The 27,439-nt window shown below is 35.3% G+C and overlaps 1 protein-coding gene and 1 long non-coding RNA gene across 2 annotated transcripts; one reads left to right on the top strand and one right to left on the bottom strand.

Moving 5' to 3' along the window:
* Positions 1-20,830: 20,830 nt before the first annotated feature.
* On the bottom strand, positions 20,831-21,845 carry LOC132092768 (uncharacterized). Its single transcript, XR_009422255.1, has 3 exons — positions 21,750-21,845; positions 21,089-21,188; positions 20,831-20,908 (listed from the first exon to the last, which is right to left on the bottom strand). It is a non-coding gene; the product is annotated as an uncharacterized LOC132092768 (long non-coding RNA).
* An 815-nt stretch (positions 21,846-22,660) lies between these two features.
* LOC132091988 (coiled-coil domain-containing protein 106-like) lies at positions 22,661-25,870 on the top strand. Its single transcript, XM_059498036.1, has 4 exons — positions 22,661-22,933; positions 23,668-23,859; positions 24,494-24,676; positions 25,557-25,870. Exons 1-4 carry the CDS (start codon positions 22,756-22,758, stop codon positions 25,868-25,870), a joined length of 867 nt encoding a protein of 288 aa, XP_059354019.1. The 5' UTR covers positions 22,661-22,755.
* The last annotated feature ends 1,569 nt before the right edge of the window (positions 25,871-27,439 follow it).

Genomic DNA, 27,439 nt, shown 5'->3' with positions numbered 1-27,439 from the left:
TATACTGTGTATAAATAAATTAATTTAAATAATTTTATGCATTTACCAGACGCTTTTATCCAAAGCGACTTACAGTGCATACAGGCTAACATTTTTTTACCTAACATAATATATAAATATAGAAAGTATATTATATATTATTATGTAAAGTATAATATTATAGACTATAATATAATATAATATAATATAATATAATATAATATAATATTGTATTGTGTTATAGTTATTATATCCAAGTTGTCTGTCTGGAACACAGCATTAGGTTAACGTAGTTTACTACAATTAAGAGGCATTCTATAAGGTGAAATTTCAGCACTTGACATACATCGTAAATAGCACTTAAAGCACAGCTACGTGCAACTGTGTTAAGTTAATTGTTGTGAAACGCACGTCGAACATTAACGAACGATCGCAAAATTACTCGTAGAAAACGCTCCCGTAACGATTGATCTTATCGTTTAAGAGCGTTTTCTGCGAGTCATTTTGCGATCATTTGCTATTGTTTCTCGTGCATTTCCCAACAATGCACTTAACATAATCGCACGTAGCCATGCTTTAAGTGCTACTTGGGAGTTGCTATCCATTTGTCAAGTGCTGAAATATCACCTTAGAATAGTTCGTAGTACACGCTCGGTTACTAAAATGTTTACCTAATGCTGTGTTCCAGACAACTCGGATGTAATATATATATATATATTATAGAGAGAGAGACATTATTTCGGGGTCCAGTAGGTTGCTGGTTTCCGTGCAAGTCAGCAAGTAATTGACAGATTATCAATGTATAATTTTGAAGTATATTTCCTACATTATTTTATTCATTTTGTTTTTTGTCCAATCATTTAATTTAGATGTGTATTTCTTTTTAAATTATTCTTCATTTATAAATTTCAAACAACAACAAAAACGAGTAAAAAAAAAGTAAAATAAAGTACAATCAAATCCTTATATTATAATCACATTGCACTTGAATAAAATTAAAGGTTTAATCTGCTGATTGTCCTGCAGGTGACTGCCTAAATCTGTCTTCTTACGATGCACGCTATTACTCTTTATATATATATATATATATATATATATATATATATATATATATATATATATATATATATATATATAAATTAAATAATTATAAAAAAGGCAGAAAAAAAAATAGAAATACGTCTAAATTACATGACTGAACAACAAAAAAAAAATTAAAATAAGTAATGTAGGAAATATGCTTCAAAGACTGGGAGGAAAAAAATTGTCAATAACTTGCTGACGTGCACGAATACCAGCCATGTACTGGAAATCACGTCTCTTTCTCTATATATATTATTGTAATGTAAAGTATAATATTATACACTATAATATAATATAATATATTATATAATTGTTATTATTATCCGCGTTGTCTGCAGAATTATTAGGTTAATATTTCAATAAACGATCGTGTTACGAGCCATTCTATAAGGTTATATTTCAGCACTTGACAAACGGATAGTGACTCCTAAGTAGCATTTAAAGCAAGGCTACGTGCGACTGTTTTAAGTGCATTTTTGGGAAAGGCACGTGAAACAATAAAGAACGACGTAAAATGACTCGTAGAAAAGCCCTGGTCTAAGAATATTAATAGTTATCGAGAAACGCAGTGCAAATTAACGAATGTCTTGACACAAACCGTACCGAGGCAGAGCCTACAGGGCCGGGTTTCCCGATAATGATTAAATTTAAAAAATAAAAATAAAACCTGAAAATCAGGTGCCCCTTATGGGAAAGATAATTTCTGACACTGATCTATTGTTTATTGTTCGAAGTGTTATTTCAGGGTTTTGATATGTTCTTATAACTCAAAGGAGTTTACCTTCAAATCATGACGTCGAATTCACATTTCACTAAATTCAATCACTGAAACAAGCACTCTGAAGAACCATTAGTCCCATGCTAGTGGGATAACAACATATGATTTCCGAAATTTGCATAAAAAAGTGCTCTATGAATAAAACTCAAAATAGAAAAGTAATAAATAATAGATGTGCTTATTTCTTTTCATATCTGTCATTTTTAAGTTCCTCCATAGTTCAAAATGCAGCATATTGTCTAAAACAAAAGTTATGACTACATGTTCACATAAATTGATATGCGCTACGCTACAATATGCTACAATCTCCCTGCGCTGCAGTGCGTCGCGCAGCTTTGCCAGACAGATTTTAATAAGTGGATACTTTAATAAAACAGGCGGTGTGCCAAAAGACCAAAAGTCTCTGCTTCTGTATGGTTTGTGTCAAGCTATTCTTTAATCTGGCAGTTTGATGAATAGAAAGAGATAAAATGTAGTACAACCCGAATTCCGGAAAAGTTGGGACGTTTTTTAAATTTTAATAAAATGAAAACTAAAAGACTTTCAAATCACATGAGCCAATATTTTATTCACAATAGAACATAGATAACATAGCGAATGTTTAAACTGAGAAAGTTTACAATTTTATGCACAAAATGAGCTCATTTCAATTTTGATTTCTGCTACAGGTCTCAAAATAGTTGGGACGGGGCATGTTTACCATGGTGTAGCATCTCCTTTTCTTTTCAAAACAGTTTGAAGACGTCTGGGCATTGAGGCTATGAGTTGCTGGAGTTTTGCTGTTGGAATTTGGTCCCATTCTTGCCTTATATAGATTTCCAGCTGCTGAAGAGTTTGTGGTCGTCTTTGACGTATTTTTCGTTTAATAATGCGCCAAATGTTCTCTATAGGTGAAAGATCGGTTAGCACCCGGACTCTTCTACGACGAAGCCATGCTGTTGTTATAGCTGCAGTATGTGGTTTTGCATTGTCCTGCTGAAATAAACAAGGCCTTCCCTGAAATAGACGTTGTTTGGAGGGAAGCATATGTTGCTCTAAAACCTTTATATACCTTTCAGCATTCACAGAGCCTTCCAAAACATGCAAGCTGCCCATACCGTATGCACTTATGCACCCCCATACCATCAGAGATGCTGGCTTTTGAACTGAACGCTGATAACATGCTGGAAGGTCTCCCTCCTCTTTAGCCCGGAGGACACGGCGTCCGTGATTTCCAACAAGAATGTCAAATTTGGACTCGTCTGACCATAAAACACTATTCCACTTTGAAATAGTCCATTTTAAATGAGCCTTGGCCCACAGGACACGACGGCGCTTCTGGACCATGTTCACATATGGCTTCCTTTTTGCATGATAGAGCTTTAGTTGGCATCTGCTGATGGCACGGCGGATTGTGTTTACCGACAGTGGTTTCTGAAAGTATTCCTGGGCCCATTTAGTAATGTCATTGACACAATCATGCCGATGAGTGATGCAGTGTCGTCTGAGAGCCCGAAGACCACGGGCATCCAATAAAGGTCTCCGGCCTTGTCCCTTACGCACAGAGATTTCTCCAGTTTCTCTGAATCTTTTGATGATGTTATGCACTGTAGAGGATGAGATTTGCAAAGCCTTTGCAATTTGACGTTGAGGAACATTGTTTTTAAAGTTTCCACAATTTTTTTACGCAGTCTTTCACAGATTGGAGAGCCTCTGCCCATCTTTACTTCTGAGAGACTCTGCTTCTCTAAGACAAAGCTTTTATAGCTAATCATGTTACAGACCTGATATCAATTAACTTAACTAATCACTAGATGTTCTCCCAGCTGAATCTTTTCAAAACTGCTTGCTTTTTTAGCCATTTGTTGCCCCCGTGCCAACTTTTTTGAGACCTGTAGCAGGCATTAAATTTTAAATGAGCTAATTAAGTGGATAAAAGTATAAAATTTCTCAGTTTAAACATTTGCTACGTTATCTATGTTCTATTGTGAATAAAATATTGGCTCATGTGATTTGAAATTCCTTTAGTTTTCATTTTATTAAAATTTAAAAAACGTCCCAACTTTTCCGGAATTCGGGTTGTAGAAATAAACACATTAAGAATCCGTGGAAGCGTAGGACTCTTATTATGTTTTAGAACTATTATTATGTTGTAATGTTCGGTTGACCAATCAGCGGAGAGGGGTGTTTCATTCCCGCCCACGTGTAGAGATCGAATATTCAAGTTGTTTATTCTTTTTCTGTCTCCGAACGTAAAAACTAAAAAATGAAGCCGATTTCTTGATTTTTTGGTTTGTTTGGAACGAATTATACGAAGGTACACGGACCCAGTGAGCTAAGCTGGTGTCGAATCACAACACAGGAACCACTGGCACAATCAGAGCTCGTTACGTATTTCTGAAGGAAGGGACTTTATAGAACAATTAAGTCATCAGCCCGTTTTTATGACAGTGAAAACAGCGGTATACAGATAGGTGAATTGTGTGAAAAATACTGTTTTATTTACACGCGAAACACGAACACATGTTATATAGCACACTCAGTGTTGGGGAGTAACTAGTTACATATAATGGCGTTACGTAATTTAATTGCAAAATAAATTTAACTGTAATCAGTTACAGTTACTAAGAAAAAATGAGTAATTAAATTAAAGTTACTTATGAAAATTTTAAAGATTACAAAGAGGATTACATTTGAATATACACACATCCACATACAGATTATTTCTTTCCCAAATTGCACTGAGACATACAGTGAATAATCTCCGCGATGCGGAAAACACAGTCTGGTTCGTAATCCAGTCATAAAAATGGAATTCACCTTAACGCAGACGGAATATGCCACATTTTGGACGAATAAATCAAAAGTAGGTCAGTACACTTGAATCAAAAAGCAATATGGGAGTGTGTGTGAATATTAAGATGAAAAATGACAATCTATGACGTTCTGCGTGTCTGTGGAAACCAGGCGCTGACTGGTCGGGGGACCACTGCGGGTGGCCAGCAGACGATTTTGTCCTCTGTTTTAATATTGTTATTGTATAATTGCATGCCGAATGTACTAAAGCGATTATTTCCGAATCCGCCATTCGATAATTAAATCTCTAATAAATCATGAATCGGTTAGTCGTGACTGGCAATGGTTGGGCTGGCACACTCTCCACGCCTCCGCCAAACAGTTTGGATCAGACTCAGAGTAATCAATGCGAGACTCGAGAGAGTGGAGAGGGCTGGAAGCGCAGAGCTGGAGCAGAGAAGCGACAATTCTGTTCAGGGTTCAGGTGCAGGTCAGTTTCATCTGTAAATATGCTATTGTAGTTTTGTCTTCGTTTACTTAGTCAAGCAGCAGCAGCACATTGCTCACACTCACTCAAAATATTGTATAAACGACATGTTACAGTAGTAATTAAGCAGACAAATAATCATATTTTATCATAGGTTTAGGGAGAGCTAGTGCAGACATAAACACAACCCTTAGGAAAATTAATGTAGCCTATGCTATGGCACTAAGTTTAACCATGGAATTTGTAGTAAAAATAAATACAAGTGGTAATTAATTTGCCAAAAAAACAAAAATGCACTTACAAAACATGGTAAAAGTCAAATAAAAATCTAAGTCATGAGAGGATGGATGGATAATGAAAGTGAAGGAGCAGTTCAGGAGAGAACTCTTAATTATGTTGCATGTCCCCAACCTAAGGATTTAAATCTTTATCATGTCAGATCCATACAGGGGGGTGGCCACTGCCACCCCTGTATAAACTCTGGCCACCCCTGTGGCCACTCCTAGGATGATTTGCAGTGGGTACTATTAATTTAAATGCAGAATGTAAATTCACCATAGTTTAAGAAGTGAAAAAAACGTGCAGCACCCGCTGCAGCCACTGTTTTGCGTATCTGAGCAACATTAAAGTGTTTCGTTACTGAATGAATCAACCGTTTAAATGATTCGGTTCAATCGCAATGACTCACTTATTAACAGTGACTTGCTGCCACCTACTGGCGGTTTTAATTTCACATTTAAGGTACCTTTTCATTTTTTAAATAATTTCAAACATCAGTTTTCAATGTTTTTTCTTTAAAATATCAAAACATTATTTATCCATTTGTAACTGCAGGTTAAAGTATCCCATGTTACACAGGGCTTTATTAAACAGTGTGTAAAAACATCTAAATGGCACTTCAGATTCAGCTTCAATTTTGTAGATAATGATTGCATTTGCTTGGTAACAGCCCAAATCAAAGCCCAAGTATTTGACCTAAAAGATGGTGCACACTTTTAGGAAAAAATGGTGTAAAGGTAGAAAAAAAAAATCAGAAGTCAGCTGTCAGCACAATTAGAAATAAGACAGCAGCACAATAACACTCAGCAAAATATTCTAAATATCGTTATCGATAAAATCCCAGAAATCACAGAGATATAACTTTTTTGTCAATATTGCAATCCCCTTAATTTTTCTTCTTTATTTTAATGTGCCACCCCAAGATTTACTGTGGCCTCATCTGGCCACCCCTGTTAAAACTTTCTGGGGGCGCCACTGGGTCCATACACAAAATAGGGTTGTCCATGTTTCAGAATGTGTTGTGGGTGTATGAGTCCCACATAGCAACATTGTGTCGGGCCAGATCCGGCCCACATCTGGCACCCGTGGAAAGATGATCTGGCCCACATGTAGCGTGGAATGATGGCACTTGGGCGGACCGCTCCTGTTTGCCAGATTTGAGCCACAAGCAGGCCATAGCAATGCCACATGTCAGCCAAGAGTAAAGAAATTAACCAGAACTGGACCTTATCTGAGCCACAAAATCTGTTTATATATTAAATATGAATTTCAGCCTTAATAAGCCTGTTAACAAGCAGAATCACTGAAGTAAAGAAAATAACAGAGAAAGAGATAAGCAGAAACACAAGAACTACAACTGACTTCAGCCACAACCTTAGATGAAATCAATTGAAGATAAAAGAAGACATTAAATCTCTGGAGGAGGATTAAACAACTCCACAAACTGCATTAACAGCTTCACTTATTACTAACCAGACTGACTTTATTTCTGTTGGACATCTACAAAAGTTTTATTGAGAATTAAGAAAGGTTTAACTCTAATGTGTGTCACCATAACAGTGATTAGTGTTTCCATTAGTTGCACTCTTAACTCTTATTTTATCTTTAGTCTTTTTTAGTTTTTGTGATGGTGTGTTTGTTAAACGCATTTGCGGCATCAAAGAAAGCTAAAGAGAATTGAGGTCAGGTGATGGCGGTTATCTGTTGATGATTTTATAATCCTCATGAAACATGCTGATTTGCTATTTTTTTTTTTTTAAATCTAACAATTATTTCATTAATATATTCACATCACAAACCATGTGTTTCTCCAACATGAGGTCAAGCAATATCAGAATCAGTTAGAAGTTTTTAACGATTATAAAGAATTCATTCTATGATGCCACACACAGACATCAACAATCAGCACATGAATCTCAACAATGGTGACAATCAAATGTACCTTGCTGCAATGCATGCTGGGTATTAGCATAGTACAAAACTCCCAGCATGCATTGCAACATGAATAAATTATGCAGCTGAATTGTCCTATTATTTTGTTTAATTCTAAATATTTGCTTATATTTTGCTGTTGTTTTTGTTGTGACAGAAGCTTTTCAGTGAAGTTCTGAATTGATCAGTTTATCTAAATATTTTTGACTGTAACCATTATTGAGATTCATGTGTTGATTGTTTATATCTGTGTGTGTCAGCATAGGTTAAGTTTTTTAAACTCATGTTTGTTAAAAGATTTTAACTGATTGTTTTAATACTGCTGGATCTCATGCGGCAGAAACACAGGGTTTGTAATATGAATGTATTACTGGAATAACATAATTGTTCGATTAAAAAAAAAACATCAATGAACCAGTGTACTTCATGATGATTAAAAAACCATCAACAGATAACAGCCGACACTTGATATCATGTCACTCTAGCTTTCTTTGAAGCTGCAAATGTGTTTAACAAACACACTGTCACAGCAGCCAAAAAAGACAAACTATATAATAAGAGTTAAGAGACCAACTAATGGAAACACTAATCACTGTTATGGTGAAACACATTAGAGTTAAACCTCTGTTAATTCTCAATAAAAAACTTTTGTAGATGTCTAACATAAATAAAGTCAATCTGGTTAGTAATAAGAGAAGCTGGTAAAGCTGTTTGTGGAGTAGTTTAATCCTCCTATGCTGAGATCTTGAGAGATTTCATGTCTTCTTTTATCTTCAGTTGATTTCATCTAAGGTTGTGGCTGAAGTCAGTTGTAGTTCTTGTGTTTCTGCTCTTCTGTTTTTCTGTTCTCTTCTTTCCTTCAGTGATTCTGCTTGTTAACAGGCTTATTAAGGCTGAAATTCATATTTAATATATAAACAGATTTTGTGGCTCAGATAAGGTCCAGTTCTGGTTAATTTCTTTACTCTTGGCTGAAATATGGCATTGCTATGGCCTGACTGTGGCTCAGTTCTGGCAAACAGGAGCGGTCCGCCCAAGTGCCATCATTCCACGCTACATGTGGGCCAGATCATCTTTCCACGGGTGCCAGATGTGGGCCGGATCTGGGCCGACACAATGTTGCTATCTGGGGTGTGAGATTTCCCAGTCCGCCCCTCATGGAAATTAATGGCGCAGACATGCAGTTTAATTTACTACACATAGGCCTAATGAAGCTTGCAGTGTTTTCAGCCTCTGCCACCTCAATATATGAGTACCTGAACACAAACATAATCTCTAGAACTGCTGTGAGTCACTTCATGAGCATTTTACTTATTTTGAGAAACTATCATCATATCATATGCAAAGAGACAGCAGTTTAAAAAAGACACCAATGTTTCAGGAGTTTAGTACACAGAATAGGGCACATGCTTATTAGATAACCGTATTTGAGTTGATGTATATGCTTTTATTTTTTATTAACTATTTCCTCCCCAAACTGTTAGATGCAGTGTTTCCTGTAGTTATGCAAAGATTTGGTTTCAAAAAAAGTATCTATAAACAATTTCTTTTGATTTTAAATCTGCATTGAACTTAAGATCAGTCTCAAAGTAAAAGGCAGTACTAAAGTCTAATGTGGATGTGTTCAAATGTGATCATCTTAATTCAAGTGATGAAGGATGGTGAAAGTCTGACAGTATTGAGCACTACTTTAAGGCTAAACCTGAATGGTGTAAATGTTTGAAAATGATTAACAGTTGCCAATAAACATTCATTGGAAATTTAGAAAAGTAATCAAAAAGTACTCAAAAGTAATTACATTATTAAAGTAATTAAAAAAGTTACACTACTATTACATTTTAAATAGGGTAACTTGTAATCTGTAACCTATTACATTTCCAAAGTAACCTTCCCAACACTGTGCACCACTGTAAACACAATCAAAGCTTCAAAAAAGCACGAAAAACGGGACCTTTAAGGTGGACTTTTTCGCCCAAGTTTTTATTTTCAACGCAGCAACTTTTTTTGCTGCCACTTTTGACCGCTGGCACTTTTATCTGCATATTGTTATGTATGTACTGTGAAATTTTCACGGAAAATAAATTGAATTTGAGTACTTGTTGTGTTATTTGTGTGTTAAGAAATACCGGATACATATGGTATAGTATTGCCACCTTAAAAAAAACACAAACAAATGTCATCCTCAATAGTGCTAAATATCAATAAAAATTGAAAACGGAAAAAAAAAATGTCTCGCAGGTATGCAATGATCAGTGCCGCTGCTAGCCATTTTGGTGCCCTAAGCATAATTCCTTTATGATGCCCCCCACCCCGACCCCGAAAAAAAAAAAACGTTCGCCCGCCCGAACAACCGGAACCGACCATCCGGGGGGGGTACTTTCTAGACTAGACTAGAGCAATTATTAAATATCTTTCTTGTTCCCCCTTTTTTGTTACATATACATGGCTAAAATGTGGCTAATATTTCTATAGGCTAATGAAATAATACTGGCATTTAAAAAAAAAAAATCATTAGGCTATTTTTGGTGCCCCCTCAGCACTTGGTGCCCTACGCACAGTGCGTGATGCGCGTGGTGGGAGCGGCGGCGCTGGCAATGATAAATTGTTCTAATAGTGGGCAAGGGTTGTCCTATTTCTCATTTCCCAAGGAGGAAAAACAACAACAACAAAAAAACCCTCTAGCACGTGTATTTACGCGTGTCAGCTGTGTTGTCGATGCATCACGAGAAAAGAAAGTGCAGAGCACGAAAGCACCAGAGCCGTTAAATAATAAATTTTTCAACGGCTCTGGAAAGCACCATAGACATTCTCTGAAAGCACCAAAGTGACTGAAGGATTGCCGTAAAGCAGTATCTCTGGTCGTACGATGTGTATGACGTCATTGACATTTTAAAAGACTTTTTAAAGCAAATAAGTGACTCTAAAAAATCAAACACCCAGCAATGTGTAATTTCTTTGCGTCTCCTTTCGAAATACAACATTCAAGTTTACTAGACAAAAAATGATATCCGAAAAGTGGATTTTGAGGGGCATACCGCCATTGACTTCCATTCATTTTGCAGTCGTCCTGTGAGCGCCCTCATATGGAATCAGAGTGGAACTGCAACCAGTTCAGAAGCCGGAAGTGTAGTGAGAGTGAAACTTCTCGCCATATTAGACATTCTCTGATTAATTTCAGGGGGGACCACTCCCCAATGAAGACCTTGTCTCCTAGATGGCAATTCGGACAAGACCACGGAACCAGATGACAATCTAACTTTGCTGCAGCATAGATCAACCTCCTGGGTCGTCTGGCTGGAGAAGAACTGGCCTCCCGAATGAACCTGGTTTCTCCCACAGCTTGGGCTCCATTCTGTCACCGATGGAGTTTTGGCTCCTCGCCGCTGCCGCCTCTCGCTTGCTTAGTTGGGGACACTTCATTTCCAGCGATATCATCGACTTGATTTCAATGATGAACTGCCTTTTAACTGAAAACTGAATGTTTACTATTGTCCTTTTTCATTGACACACTATTTTCCAATTTTGATACTGAGAAGCTGCTTTGACCAAATCTGTACTGTTAAAAGCGCTATATACAAAGAGGTGACTTGACTGAACCAATTGCCTGGTAAAAGGGTTCGCTGTTACGCACAGCTCTAAAGGGCCACACTCTGTTGAAGTGTGCTGGTCAGAGTGGTTTAATTGCAACTAAAATCAGCTCAAACTTGTCTAAAAACACCTTTTGCAAACCAGTGGTGAATGTTTTGCTGGAATTATAATCTTTAAAAAAATTCCCAATACCATTAAATAATAAGTGTCTGTATAATATATATATATATATATATATATATATATATATATTTACCTAAACAGAGCTTGATTCATGATTAATAATAAGATTAATAACTACAACTCCTTTTTTTATAGTTTTTTTATAGATTTCATTGAATCTACAGTCGTGGCCAAAAGTTTTGAGAATTACATAAATATTGGAAATTGGAAAAGTTGCTGCTTAAGTTTTTATATCAATTTGCATATACTCCAGAATGTTATGAAGAGTGATCAGATGAATTGCATAATCCTTCTTTGCCATGAAAATTAACTTAATCCCAAAAAAACCTTTCCACTGCATTTCATTGCTGTCATTAAAGGACCTGCTGAGATCATTTCAGTAATCGTCTTGTTAACTCAGGTGAGAATGTTGACGAGCACAAGGCTGGAGATCATTATATCAGGCTGATTGGGTTAGAATGGCAGACTTGACATGTTAAAAGGAGGGTGATGCTTGAAATCATTGTTCTTCCATTGTTAACCATGGTGACCTGCAAAGAAACGCGTGCAGCAATCATTGCGTTGCATAAAAATGGCTTCACAGGCAAGGATATTGTGGCTACTAAGATTGCACCTAAGTCAACATCAAGAACATCATCAAGAACTTCAAGGAAAGAGGTTCAATTCTTGTAAAGAAGGCTTCAGGGCGTCCAAGAAAGTCCAGCAAGTGCCAGGATCATCTCCTAAAGAGGATTCAGCTGCGGGATCGGAGTGCCACCAGTGCAGAGCTGTCTCAGGAATGGCAGCAGGCAGGTGTGAGCGCATCTGCACGCACAGTGAGGACAAGACTTCTGGAAGATGGCCTGGTGTCAAGAAGGGCAGCAAAGAAGCCACTTCTCTCCAAAAAAAACATCAGGGATAGATTGATCTTGTGTAGAAAGTATAGTGAATGGACTGCTGAGGACTGGGGCAAAGTCATATTCTCCGATTAAGCCCCTTTCCGATTGTTTGGGGCATCTGGAAAAAGGCTTGTCCTGAGAAGAAAAGGTGAGCGCTACCATCAGTCCTGTGTCATGCCAACAGTAAAGCATCCTGACACCATTCATGTGTGGGGTTGCTTCTCATCCAAGGGAGTGGCCTCACTCACAATTCTGCCCAAAAACACAGCCATGAATAAAGAATGGTACCAAAACACCCTCCAACAGCAACTTCTTCCAACAATCCAACAACAGTTTGGTGAAGAACAATGCATTTTCCAGCACGATGGAGCACCGTGCCATAAGGCAAAAGTGATAACTAAGTGGCTCGGGGACCAGAATGTTGAAATTTTGGGGCCATGGCCTGGAAACTCCCCAGATCTTAATCCCATTGAGAACTTGTGGTCAATCCTCAAGAGGCGGGTTGACAAACAAAAACCCACTAATTCTGACAAAATCCAAGAAGTGATTATGAAAGAGTGGGTTGCTATCAGTCAGGATTTGGCCCAGAAGTTGATTGAGAGCATGCCCAGTCGAATTGCAGAGGTCCTGAAAAAGAAGGGCCAACACTGCAAATACTGACTCTTTGCATAAATGTCATGGAATTGTCGATAAAAGCCTTTGAAACGTATGAAGTGCTTGTAATAATATTTCAGTTCATCACAGAAACAACTGAAACAAAGATCTAAAAGCAGTTTAGCAGCAAACTTTTTGAAAACTAATATTTATGTAATTCTCAAAACTTTTGGCCACGACTGTAGAGGTCAGAAAGTAAAAGTCCTGCCATGTTTATTCCACCCATGAACCCACGAAGGAGGAACAAAGTAATTCCTTTCAAGTCACAAGCAAGTCTCAAATAAAATCCCAAGTCCTCAAAGAGTAAATGTTAATGAGATAATTAAGTGACTAATTAAATGATGATTGTGCATTAGTGATGAACATCTGCTGTTAACAATCAACATCACTGAAGAAAAAAAAACGCAAGAACTACAACTGACTTCAGCTACAGCCTTGCCTGGAATCAACTGAAAAAAAAAGCTTCTTGACCCTTTTAGTAAATCAAAGTGGATTGTTTCTAAACAATTGCAATATTGTTTCACAGCAAACATTTGTGCATTGCTGATTCAAAAGCTAGAAGTAGCAGATTAACTTATGATGAATGAACATTATAAAGTGGTCTCTTTCTTTGGTTTGTTAACAGACATTCAGCTATTACAAAACAGCAAAAAAGTCCTATGAAACAGATGCCATCGTAATGTTTCAGTATTGAACAAATAGAAAGATCTTTATTGGCTCAGGCTTTTAGACATGAACACTTATTATACAGTGGTGACAATATTTTTTTTTTTCATACTACAGTGCATGATGGGAGTTTTTACTATTCCAGCAAACATGCCCACGCGGGCCCTCTGCAGGTTTTTTGTGGGACAGTTTGGGCAGAGCAAACCCACACTAAACCCACATGGGCCCCATGTGGGTTAGCCCATGCGGGCCCACAGCGGGTTTGCCCTTTTTGGCCCCCATGATGGTTTTCTGTAGGCAAGCCCACAGTGGGCTTGCCCACACGAAACCCACTTGGGGCCCCTTGTGGGTTAGCACATGCGGGGCCCTAAGCAGTTTGGTCATTTGGGGCCCTATGAGGATTTTCTGTGGGCACCCTGGGTTTTTAATTTTTTATAATATATGTGTGTGTTAAGTGTATATTTATTATGTATATATAAATATACACACATGCATGTATTTAAGAAAAAATTTAATGTTTTTATATTAAATATATTTATATATATAAATGTTAAAATATTATGTAAACAAAAACATTTAGTTTGTATGCGATTAATTGTTTTACAGCAGTAATAGCCATTAATTGTATATATTTTTAAAAATTATATACATTTTTGTTTACATAATATATGTATGTGTAGTGTGTATTTTAAATATATATATATATATATATATATAGAAATGCACACACATACAGTATATATTTATATATTTGATATATTTTTACTGTAGGCCTATGTATTCACATGTGTATATACGTTTTTATATTTACATTCTTATATTTTATATATACATATATTTAATATATAAACATAACATATTTTTCTTAAATATATACATGCATGTGTTTGTATTTATATCCATTTACATTTAGTTGTTTAGCAGACGCTTTTATCCAAAGCGACTCACAAATGAGGACAATGGAAGCAATCAAATCTAACAAAACAGCAATGGAATATAAGTGCAATAACAAGTCTCAGTTAGCTTAAATGCAGTGCACATAGCTTTGTTTTAATTGTAAATTAATTGTTTTAATTGTTTAATTGCACATACATTGTTTTAATGTAATCTTTGTTTAACCTGAATTGCTTAACTCATTTAAACTCTATTCTCTAAGTAAAACTTTCATTATTGATTGTAACAGCTTTGATTCCACAATGAAAGAGTCTATATTCTCTATACATTGTTTTGTAGGCATCTTTTGCAAGTGACTCTGATCCTTTTTTTTTAATTAAAATTTTTGATTTTAGGCACACAAAGATAACAAGAATCAGCATATGAATCTCAACAACGGTGACAAACAGCATTTTTGTCATGCTGTTTGTTTTGACAGGGGGAAGTCGTGGCCTAATGGTTAGAGAGTCGGACTCCCAATCGAAAGGTTGTGAGTTCGAGTCTCGGGCCGGCAGGAATTGTGGGTGGGGGGAGTGCATGTACAGTTCTCTCTCCACCTTCAATACCACGACTTAGGTGCCCTTGAGCAAGGCATCGAACCCCCAACTGCTCCCCGGGCGCCGCAGCATAAATGGCTGCCCACTGCTCCGGGTGTGTGCATTTCGGATGGGTTAAATGCAGAGCACAAATTCTGAGTATAGGTCACCATACTTGGCTGAATGTCACTTCACTTTCACTTTTTTCACTTTCATTTTCAGATAAACCGATCTACTCTGGACATCACAAAACTAGATACTAAAAATTCACATAAAAACAGCAAAAATGAAATATAGTTAGAATAAAAAGTTAAAAAGACAGTTCAGATCATAATTTATTCATGCCGCAATGCATGATGGCAGCCATGGATGAGTTTTTATTGGCTACAACATGCTTTTTTGATGGTCACCATTGTTGTGATGCTCACGCTGATTTTTGATGTCTATGTGTCTAAACTCATGAATTTTTTTTTATTTTTTTCTAGAACTAACTTTTAAAAACATTTCATAATATGCCAAAAATGCTGGATTGCTTTCTTTTTTTCACTTATTTTATGTATACAGTAAAGAAACCTGAACTCAGGCGTTCAGGTCACTCCATGACAATTAGCTCAAACCACAATCAATAGCACACATGGTTGCCTTTGCTCTTGTCAGTATGTTATAATTCAGTTACCACAGCCCACAAAGTCTAAAGTAAATAACTGAAGGGTCAAAATCCCAACTAAAGCAAACACTGACCACTACAATGGTGACACACAAATTGTGATTTTCTCGTTTGGTGATTCTGTTTGTTAACATCAGGTGTCTTCAATAATGGTCAATCATAACTCAATTAACTTCTTAATTATCTCATTAACTTCAACTCTGCTTCAGTGTTACTTTTAACACTGCTTCAGAGTTTATATGAGTCCACACTCAGAGTGTTAAATTAACACTGGGGATTTTGCTGTGTATCCTTTCAAATTGCACATGAATTCTTTAAATAAATTTTTTTATGTCCATTGCGGTGTTAATTAGGTTTCATTTCCTTTTCTGTCTTTTTGTTGTTTTAATTAACGTTAATCAACAGCGAGCAGTAACGTTAGGCCTAACTTACATACCAAAATAAACGAGATTAATATACCATAATACAATACCTCGGCTACACACACTTATCAAATCTCGTTATCATTAATGTATGGCTGTTCATAACCGATAGATTTCAGTAAACTCCACGCTGACAGGTAATGTTACGTTACGACCGCTTCGCAAACAATATTCATTCGCTTAAATATTATTACAAAGATACAGTCATTTTCTGTCATGTTAATGTTACTAATAAATAATAGATTATAAATATCTTTAGGAAGAGTTGCGCGTCTCACACACTAGCTGCATGAGCACAGAGAGATAGAGAGAGATAGAGAGAGAGAAAGTAGCGTAGCCTACCCTATGTATCCATAAAGATGATTACACTGTCAGATGTAATCAGACATCAATAGTTTAGAAATCAATTATAAAAATGTATAGTGAATGTAACAATATAGCCTAGAAAATATTAAGGTAACTTATTTGTGTAATTATGTTTTCTCTTGACTGTATAGTTAATTTGTACCCAGCAGGCACAGGATGTAGACTCCAACGTCGGTTAGACGTTGGATTTTGGTTGAAAATAAAAATCGGGCTGACGTCTAAATCCAACGACTGTTTGACGTTAAGCTCCAATCTCGGGCAGATGCTGAATTTTGGCTGGAATAAACACCCAAAAAAAAAAAAAAAAAAAAAAAGCGAAATGGGTAACACTTTACTTGAAGGGGTGTGCATAAGACTAACATGACACCTTCATAATCATGCTATGACACATGTCATGAATATGAAGGAGGTTTTATGCATGTTTATGACAACTGTCATTAAGTGTCATTCGCTCAATTATGACATTTTTAATGCAAAGATGACATTGTTTGAAATGTCTTTGTTATGACACCTTGACATAAACCAATACATCATAACGTGGGTTAACAGTACATTAAACTGTCATGTGGTTGGTTTTGACTGTCATGAGGCCGGGATTATAATTGTGTCAAGAATTTATGACCAGTTTTTTTTTCTTCAGTGGTACAAATTGAATTTGTCATTAAAATGTCATTAAGTGTAAATAATCTGTCAAATAGTTTTATAACGGTGTCATGAATATATTTACACGGTGTCATGAATACATTTCTTGACCTCAAGTAAAGTGGTACACATTAAATTTGTCATTAAAATGTCATTAAGTGTTAATAATCAGTCAAATAGTTTTATAACGGTGTCATGAATATATTTACACGGTGTCATGAATAAATTTCTTGACCTCAAGTAAAGTGGTACACATTAAATTTGTCATTAAAATGTCATTAAGTGTTAATAATCAGTCAAATAGTTTTATAACGGTGTCATGAATATATTTACACGGTGTCATGAATAAATTTCTTGACCTCAAGTAAAGTGGTACACATTTAATTTGTCATTAAAATGTCATTAAGTGTTAATAGTCTGTCAAATAGCTTTATAACAGCGTCATGAATATTTTTCATTTCATGTTTATTTTTTAGATAATAGACAATTTCAGATGTCTTAAAGAAGATGAATAGGTGTTAGAGAAATGAAATCAATCATCCAATAATAATAATTAAAATTGATAAAATTATATTTTATTGCATTTGGAGAATGATTCACCCAAAATTGAATTAAAACAGTGCAATGGTGGGGGTTAAGCAATGCAGCATTTGGTCCATATCACTGCAAAAACAGTTAATTACAGCATCCCACACATTTATATTGTCTTGACATGTTTTTTTACATCATGAATAAGTCTACCTAAGACACCATCATAATGGCGTACACCTAACCAGTGGTGCCACTCTATCATTTTGAGGTGAGTTTTCAGGGACTCAGGAGTACGATTTCCTCTACGACGCCATATTTCCAACTTGTAATTCTGCCATGCACGCTCAATATGCTGAGTATGAGCACCAGTCCCTGGATCAACAAAGTGTCTTTTATGGCAGACAGAATACTGACGATATCCGTACTGGGAAAGCTGTCTGTTGTAGGCACGCCATTCATCCGTAAAGATAGATGTTCTAGGTCTGATATGTCGTTGAATTTGGCTTATAAGTGTTTGCCTTGAGCGGTCCTTGACGAGTCTCAGAATGGGTCTTCTGGAAAGGCCATCAACCTCTAGCGTTTACGCCGCCAAGTGTTGCCACATCGGCCACGATGGTACTAAAAAAAGAAATAAAACAAGATAAATTCTTTAATAAGGGTTGTGCTGTATTTTTTTTTTTCAATCATTGGAATCCAGTCCTTTTGGACAGTTAATAGACTGATCCTTCTTACCTGGCTTGATAACAAATAATTGCCCAACAGGTGCAAATGCATTTTTATTTCTTAAATGTTTCCATTTTCATAATTTCATTTCCTTAAAACAAAATATTGTTTCACTTCCATATTTTTCTGTACAAAAGCTTTCATATAGTACAACATAAAAAATATTTTGGATTGTATTTCTTTTTAATGGAACATACTGTAGATTAGCGGAATGCCATCCTAACCTGATTTCAATATATTTTGTATACAGACTTATTGTCTGATTTTAAATGAAGGGTATATTTATTTCTTACTATATTGTATGTTTTCAAACTAAATAAGATATACACATTTTTGCATTGCAATCTCAACACAGAAGACTGATGAGTTTTGTCTTATAAGGACATACACAGCAGCCATAGACTGTAATACAGTATCAGCCTTGGCGCCTGTTTCCAGGCATTAGCGTTCTCTAACGTCTCTACAGCGCTACAAAACTTTTCTAATATTAACGCAGGTTTTATTACTTGTCTGATCGTAACACTTCATTTTCTAGTTATTTTCCTCCGACCTTTTTGTCTTTTGTACACTGTAAAAAATTAACTGTAGAACTTACAGCAACTTACTGGCAATTTTGGTTGTCTGTAAATTTAACAAGAGTACTGTAAATCATAAACTACAATTATACTGTAAAATTATACAGCACACCTGTAAAAGCTACAAAACAAGAGCAGCTGTGAATTTACAGTTCTTTACTGTAATCTTTACAGTATGTTACTGTTATTAATAATGTACTGAATAAAAACCTGATAACTCATTTCATTTGAGGAAATTGATTGGTCAATTGCCATTAAATATTTATACTGTGAGATTATTTCATTTGAATCCACAAAGAAAAAGACTTTATGAGTTAACTAGAAACATCAATTTAACTAAATCCTACTAGTGATCATCATCACACATGAACAAGTTGAAAAACTTAAAAACATCATCAATGCATCAGCAACTACACAGTCACTGTCTTTAAATAAAGCAACATGCAGCATAACATCAGTGTTTTTCTGCTCATCCTGGACTGAAGCACAGGCTCTACTCTTCAACACAATGGTGACACACAAAACTTAACAGAAACCCTTTAAATCCCAACAGAACATTAAACACTAACAACATATCTCCACTATAGCATTATGTGCAAAAACACATATAATCACACAAAGCAAAGCACAGAATTGTACTTTTTTGTTCAGTAAATTTTACAGTGAGATTTTACTGTAAACAACTGACTTAAGCCACAGCTTTAGATGAAATCAACTGAAGAGAAAAGAAGACTTACTTTATTTCTGTCATAATCAGACTTAATGAGAAATAACGGCGTTTAGATGTTGATGATGTATTGACATTTCATTTGAAGTTACCATGATCGTGATTAGTGCTTTCTTTAGTTGGGCTCTCGACTCTTTATTTCTTTAACATGTCTTTGTACATGCTTGTTATGGCAATAAAAGCCAAGAAACAATATACTCTGGTATTAATGGTTGTGTTTTGATGATGGGGTATCAATGTCTAGTGGGTGATTTACTGATGTTGACTAGAGTCTGTTCTCTGAATATGAAGAATTGGTTGTAATAGTAGTATGATACTACAACGTGATGTCATAAGATCAGATCATTTGTGTTTTACATATTTACGAATTACAAAACTTTTAAATTTACAGGAACACACACACATATATCAAGAGTCAGCATATGAACCTCAACAATGGTGACAAACAAAATATTCTGATAACAGATAAACTCTAAACATCACAAATCAAGCTACTAAAAAGTCACATCAAAAAACAACAAAAATAAAAGCACATGGTAAAAATAAAAGAAAATAATACAATTCAGCTACATAATTTCTGCATGCAGCAATGCATTCTGGGAATTATGTACTATGGTGGTACCCAGCATACATTGCAACATGAAGCTTTTCATTTGAATGTCACCATTGTTGAGATTCATACACCGATTGTTGATGTCTGTGTGTGAGAAAATAACTTGGCATTTTTAAAACTTTCTATGCATTATATATTATTAAACTGTTCAAATTATAACAATGCTTTTTGATATCATATGTGTATGATTAATAGTCAATCATATGAAATGACCCACATGATTGCTTGAGAACAGATTAACATGTGAATAAAATAGTACAGCCTTGTAAACTCAATTGATGACATCATCAATACAATGCCATAAACGCCAGATCACTTTTTTCTCAGCATTTTTTGCTATAGCTGTTGTGCCTTATAAACACACATGTAAAGCAGCCAGAAAAAAACTAATGTTCAAATGTCAAGGGCAAGAGCACAGCAAAAGCCAACACTCATCACCATCATGGTAAGTACACAATAAACAAACCATCAACATCTAAACCTCCGTTAATTCTCAAAAAGACCCTCTGATTATGACAGAAATAAAGTCAGTGTGGCTAGTAATAAGTGAAGCTGGTAATGGTGTTTGTGGAGTTGTTTAATCCTCCTCTGCTGAGATCTTCAGAGATTTAATGTCTTCTTTTCTCTTCAGTTGATTTTATCTAAAGCGGCTTAAGTCAGTTGTTTACAGTAAAATCTCCCGTCATCTCTCTTTACATAATCCCAGACTGGCACTGCACTAACATGACAAAACTGATACATGTCAAGTAAAGTTTAAGTAGGGCTTCATACAAATAAACAGCCTACCTTTCGTTTGTGAGCAAATTTGCTCTTGTCAATAACAACAAATCGATGTTGACCACCAATTCTCATTCCTCTGATCCTCAGTCTCTTGAGGGCAGCAATGCACACCTTCAAATATAGAAATAACACATCACAAGTTGACTGTTACAATGTCTTTGTATGGAAGTTGAGTGCATCAAATAAGTATGTAGCAATGCTGAATCCAGTTGTCTACAGTGGGTTTGGACACTGAAATAAAATTTTTCACATTTTACTTTTTTTTTTACAACTAATAAGTAATGCAACAACCTTTCTGAGTACTTTTGTCATTCTTGTCAGTGTCTTTGAGCTTCCTGCTATACCGTCATTGATCATGGCAAGCTGCTTCAACTGCAAACCTTGTGCAAACCTGTAGGGAAGGAACAAATATTAAAACACCTAATTAGAGTCACTTAAAATTGTACTGTTTTTGCATTGATGGCCTGGCCTGCATAATTTCCTGTCACTGAACTGGGTAAAAGCAAACAACCCTTTGCGAAACAAAACTAGCCCCCTCTTTTTTTGATTCAAATAGTATAATATGACATTGGTGTAAAAACTTTTCTACCACTGTTTGACACATCAACAACATTTTTTCTGGTGAATTCTGAAAATGGAGTCTGTGTATTGCAATATGCAGGGCTGAGTTGATGTTGATAAATACACAAGTATAATTCACACACTACAAATCTTTAATGTATTTGTATTTAAGCCGTAAAAACTGTAATATTTTAAATTTTAAATGTTCCATTTTAAGTTTATAATAAGCTTAGGTTTTACATGGTTATATATATATATATATATTTAAAAAAAATGGTGTCATTATCTCCAAGGATTACAGATGAAAAATATTCGTGTTGGCTAATTCTGACACATTTACAGTATTTATTATTTTTGTGCACTTTACTTGTCAAATAAATAAATACTGTACCTGTACATAAACTCAAGCCATTTCACCAAAGGGGTGTGAGAATTGGTGAATATTGAGCCATTGCGCACAGAGAGTGGTGAACTTTTGTGATGCTTAGACCCTACAGAAAAAGAAGGCAAAATGCAAAAAAGTATAACACATGAAAATATCAAATATCATACGGATAAAACATATTGTAAACATTTCACATAATAATGCTAATTTCAGACTTCCGGGCCATTAATACAATACAGGTGGACTTCATCCAGACAGGTCCACTTCAATTGTGCAAAATATAATAATAATAAATACTGTATATATATATATATATATATATATATATATATATATATATATATATATATATATAACTTGTACACAGCTGTTTTCAACATTGATAATAATAATGTCTAGTTTCAAATAAGATAGCAATTTCACTTCATTAAATTCTTTATGTATTTACAGACAGACAGACTGGCTTACCATCGTAACCCATCGCTGCGATCGCATTTTTCAAGGCGCATGCTTCGATTGCATTTTGGACACTGCATCCTACTTTTCAGGATACCCCATTTCTGCATCCATCTAACTATTCTTCTTTTTTTCGTGTTATCATAACTTCTAATATTTTTTAGGAGTTCTTGCAATAACCGCGTCATCTGTAACTGCTTTCTAAGCCAACAACCCAACCAGCCTCTGTCCTGTTCCACATTCAAATGTCGTGCCACATTAAATTTTGGCGCCTACTGGATGCGCGCGACGTGCGTAACGTTACCTGACTGTCCCGCGCGTTTATAATTGTCGTAAAACATACCACACGGACAACATACAGGAGCGTCAAAGAAACGAAGTACCCACGAAGTTCTCTATTTGAGGTAAGCTAAGCATGAAACATTTGTATTTATTTAGGAACATTGACATCATAAGTCTTTACTGTTCTAGCCAAAGTTGTACAGAACTGGTAGTTTACGAATGTAGCTGACATGACATGGTGTTTGTGTTCTTTGCTTTGCGCAACTTTATTTAGATGAAAACTCGTTTCAGCAAAAGAGCACATGGTGGAGTGATGGAGGCCAAGGAAGGTAAAGAAGAAGTACAAGTTGTGGATGATGCGATTGCGAATGAGGGCCTACAACAAGATGTGGATGATGTCCCTGTTGGCCCAAAGAGAAAGAAGACAGTCAAACATTCCCCGAGGAAATTATGTAAGTCATTTTTGTGTTAATACTTTAACAATCAGTGCTTAATTAAAACCTGTAGCTTAGTGTTCTAGCCACTTTGTCAGCAGATTGCCAGCATTTTTTCAATCTGTATTTGGCTGATTGTGGCACATTATATTTCCTATTTTTATTATTTTGTTTATATTGTATTTTTTGGTAATTGTAGCATAATAGTGTTGTCCCAATAGTAAAATTGCAACCAGTCCAAATACAAGTAATTTAACAAAGTTCTCCATACCAAAATAAACATGTTTATTTTATTTTATTTTTTTTAAATTCTGTCTAATAATAATAATACATATTATTTATGTTTTTTTTTTGTTATTGCATCGTGGATTTTATATATATATATATATAGCCAAGTACTTGGCTTTTATTTTGCAACATGCATTTAAATTGATGCACTCTGTTTTAAGAACACGAGGACATATGCTTTTAAAGGAAAAACCTAAAAAATTAAATTTGCTGATAAATGACTCCAGTGCAATACAATTGGAGAAATGTAGTTTTCGTTGAAAAGTAAGCAGCAACAAAAATAATCCTCACAATTTTAGCTGATACACTGAGGTCTTATTAAGTGGAAGAATCGTTCTGTTTAAAAATTACATGTTATTTACAACTTAATGATTGACAACATTGCTAGGCTCCGAGCAAGGAACATTCTTGGGATGGGAGAATATATATACAAAAACATTTGTTTATTTAAAAAAAATGTGCAGTGTCACCAACAGGAATGTTGGAGTTGGCCAAACTAAAAGAACAGACCAAGATGGATCGACAGAAGATTGAACACCTCGAGGACCGCATTAAATACCTGGAAGAGGCCAACAGTGAGCTAAAAAACGACAAGGATTTCCTGCTTTCACAAATTAAGGGAGCCCCCAGTGCACCTGCATCTACTGGAAAGTCAGGTATATTAGGAACACAATTACCATTATTCATGGAGTTTTAAATGTTTGTGAAAGGACAGAGACACTGTGATAGAACCATTATCAACTTTCGTCACAGCAAACAGAACGAAAGTGTAGCTGTTTATTTGTAAGTGCAAGCTCACTGAAGGGCCATGCAGCAGTAGTCATGTTTATTAAATGCAGTATATAAATGATTAATCACATTATTACATAAGGATCAAAACAATTGTAATGTAAATGTAAAGCATTAATACTATATTATAGACATTTTCATAGGCACTTTGTGACTTTTGTAAAGCTGCTTTAAAACGATTTGTATTATGAAAAGTGCTATACAAATAAATTTGATTTGATTATATCCAATGACAAGCACTTACAATAGCTCTTTGCTCTGGTTTCAAAAACAAGACTTTACAGAAAGTTCCTTTAATCATCAACTACAATGAGAGCATTATAGAAGTTATCTAATAAAACAAATCCTGTTATGTGTGTTCTTCTGTGATACAGTTCTCTGCTTTCAGATGGAACCCAAAATTGGGCCTATTGAGAAATGTAACTTTTTAGATTTTGGGGCTTTGGTTATTTATACATTATTCTGCTTGTCCACCTGCCCCATTCCCCTTTTTCCCTACAGGTTTCAGAAAGACTGCTCACATTCCTTCTTCATCTTCACCTTCAATGTCTCCACCCCCCTCCTCTTCATCCTCAGACTTCAGCTCCTCATCATCCTCAGAAGAGGAGCAGCAGAAGAAGAAAAAGAAGAAGAAGGAGAAGAAAAAGTCAAAAAAATACACTGACTCACACAGCCGTTCAAGAAGTAAGCACAGGCTTTGATTCATAATGAGATGGTTTCTTACATTAAAGTTGCCCATTACTGAAGTTTAAGCCAACATTTATATTCTGTCATAATTTTCTCTCATTCATGATGTTCTAAACCTGTGTGACTTTCTTTTTTTCTGGATATAAAATATTTTGAGAAATGTTTGTAAACAAAGAGTTTTGGCTGCCATTAACTTCCATATGGACTAAAAACAAAAACATTTCTCAAAATATCTTCTTTTGTGTTTCACAGAAAAAAGAAATTCATACAGATTTTGCATGAAATGAGGATGGGTAAATGAAAACAAAATGTTTCATAATAAATAATCCTATATTTAGCCTTTAAAGCAGACTAGAACAGATAGTAATTTCCACGCTGATTCAGTGTGCATCCTCCATCCAGGCTGGTTATGTTTGATTTAGGCTGTCAGATATGAAAGGACACAGCTTACTGTGCTGGTTCTTGTAAATTGAAAGGAGAATGCACAGTGAACCAGCAGGTTAAGTATAATTCTTTCATATCTGCTGTTGCCTGAAAAGAAGCTGACACGGTTAATCGCATTTGCTATTACATATCTGTAACAATGACAGACAATTGCCAGGAATTCCCAAAACTCACATTTCCGCTTCGCCACCTCAAACATCTCCCAGAAGACACGTGTTACTCACCATTTTACAGAAGCTTCTCAGGCATACCATTTGTCCCAGAACCTCCCGCATTTCGATAGCGTTTCCCGGATGCTGAGAAATCGCAGAGTGGGATGTCTGGCATCTTAAAGAACATTAGCTGAGATTAAACCTACTTCTAATACTGCAAGGATGACTGCAAGTGTCTCTTTAATATTTGTATTAATTAGGACTGTCTGTTTTTTGTTCAGTGACCACAACGGATGGAATCATCCGCCGCTACAAGAATGCCCTTAAGAGATTCACCAAGTTTGGATCCATGAAAAAGGCCTTTGCCAAAATTAATGTTGACCGCAACACAATTGCAAGAACAGCTATAATTGCTGAGCTAGCAATCACATATCCTGATACATTTCAGGAGCTGCTCCCTACAGATGAAGTCAATGAGAAGATCTCAGAATTTGCAGGGCGCTGCAAGAGGGCTATGACAAAAGAGATGGCTGAAACGATCACAGCAAAGAAAAAAAGTGGACAACTCCTCCCAATAATGTACAAGTACACCTAATTTTTTTTCTTCTCCTAAACAAGTGATCCTGTTGATTTCCCTCCAAAACACTAAATATATGTGTTGAGATTATTTTGTAACCCTCTGTTTGAGGAAGCACAGGTAATAATTATTATTATTATTATTTTTTTTTTTTCATTCAATGTCAGAAAATGTCAGAACCCTCTGTGTGAGGAAGAGCAAGTTCTGCTACTTGTCAGTTTTTATGTATTGTGCACATACATAAAGTTAAGTCAAATCTTTTGACGTGTCTGTTGCATTTTGTTAAGGTATTTAACTTTATTTGACCATATAGGAATACCACTTAACATTTAATGACAAGTTAAACTCGTACCACTGCAGAAAAATATTCATGACACCGTTATAAAACTATTTGACAGATTATTAACACTTAATGACATTTTAATGACAAATTAAATGTGTACCACTTTACTTGAGGTCAAGAAATGTATTAATGACACCGTTATAAAACTATTTGACAGATTATTAACACTTAATGACATTTTAATGACAAATTAAATGTGTACCACTTTACTTGAGGTCAAGAAATGTATTAATGACACCGTGTAAATATATTCATGACACCGTTATAAAACTATTTGACAGATTATTAACACTTAATGACATTTTAATGACAAATTAAATGTGTACCACTTTACTTGAGGTCAAGAAATGTATTAATGACACCGTGTAAATATATTCATGACACCGTTATAAAACTATTTGACAGATTATTAACACTTAATGACATTTTAATGACAAATTAAATGTGTACCACTTTACTTGAGGTCAAGAAATGTATTAATGACACCGTGTAAATATATTCATGACACCGTTATAAAACTATTTGACAGATTATTAACACTTAATGACATTTTAATGACAAATTAAATGTGTACCACTTTACTTGAGGTCAAGAAATGTATTAATGACACCGTGTAAATATATTCATGACACCGTTATAAAACTATTTGACTGATTATTAACACTTAATGACATTTTAATGACAAATTTAATGTGTACCACTTTACTTGAGGTCAAGAAATTTATTCATGACACCGTGTAAATATATTCATGACACCGTTATAAAACTATTTGACTGATTATTAACACTTAATGACATTTTAATGACAAATTTAATGTGTACCACTTTACTTGAGGTCAAGAAATGTATTAATGACACCGTGTAAATATATTCATGACACCGTTATAAAACTATTTGACAGATTATTAACACTTAATGACATTTTAATGACAAATTCAATTTGTACCACTGAAGAAAAAAAAACTGGTCATAAATTCTTGACACAATTATAATCCCGGCCTCATGACAGTCAAAACCAACCACATGACAGTTTAATGTACTGGTAACACATAAAGCTAAGTAGTTTCTTAAATTTGATAATTAATCTGCTATGTCATACTTTATAACAGATTTATGACAGGTTATGTTTTCTTGGTAATGTCAAGTTGTCATTACCAGGACACTGACAAGTTGTGTTGTCTTGGTAATGTCAAGATGTCATGACAAAGACACTGACACGTTATGATGTATTGGTTTATGTCAAG

Source organism: Carassius carassius, chromosome 18 (genome assembly GCF_963082965.1).
Source record: "Carassius carassius chromosome 18, fCarCar2.1, whole genome shotgun sequence".
Lineage (NCBI taxonomy): Eukaryota > Metazoa > Chordata > Actinopteri > Cypriniformes > Cyprinidae > Carassius > Carassius carassius.
This window is presented reverse-complemented; position numbering and strand designations above follow the sequence as displayed.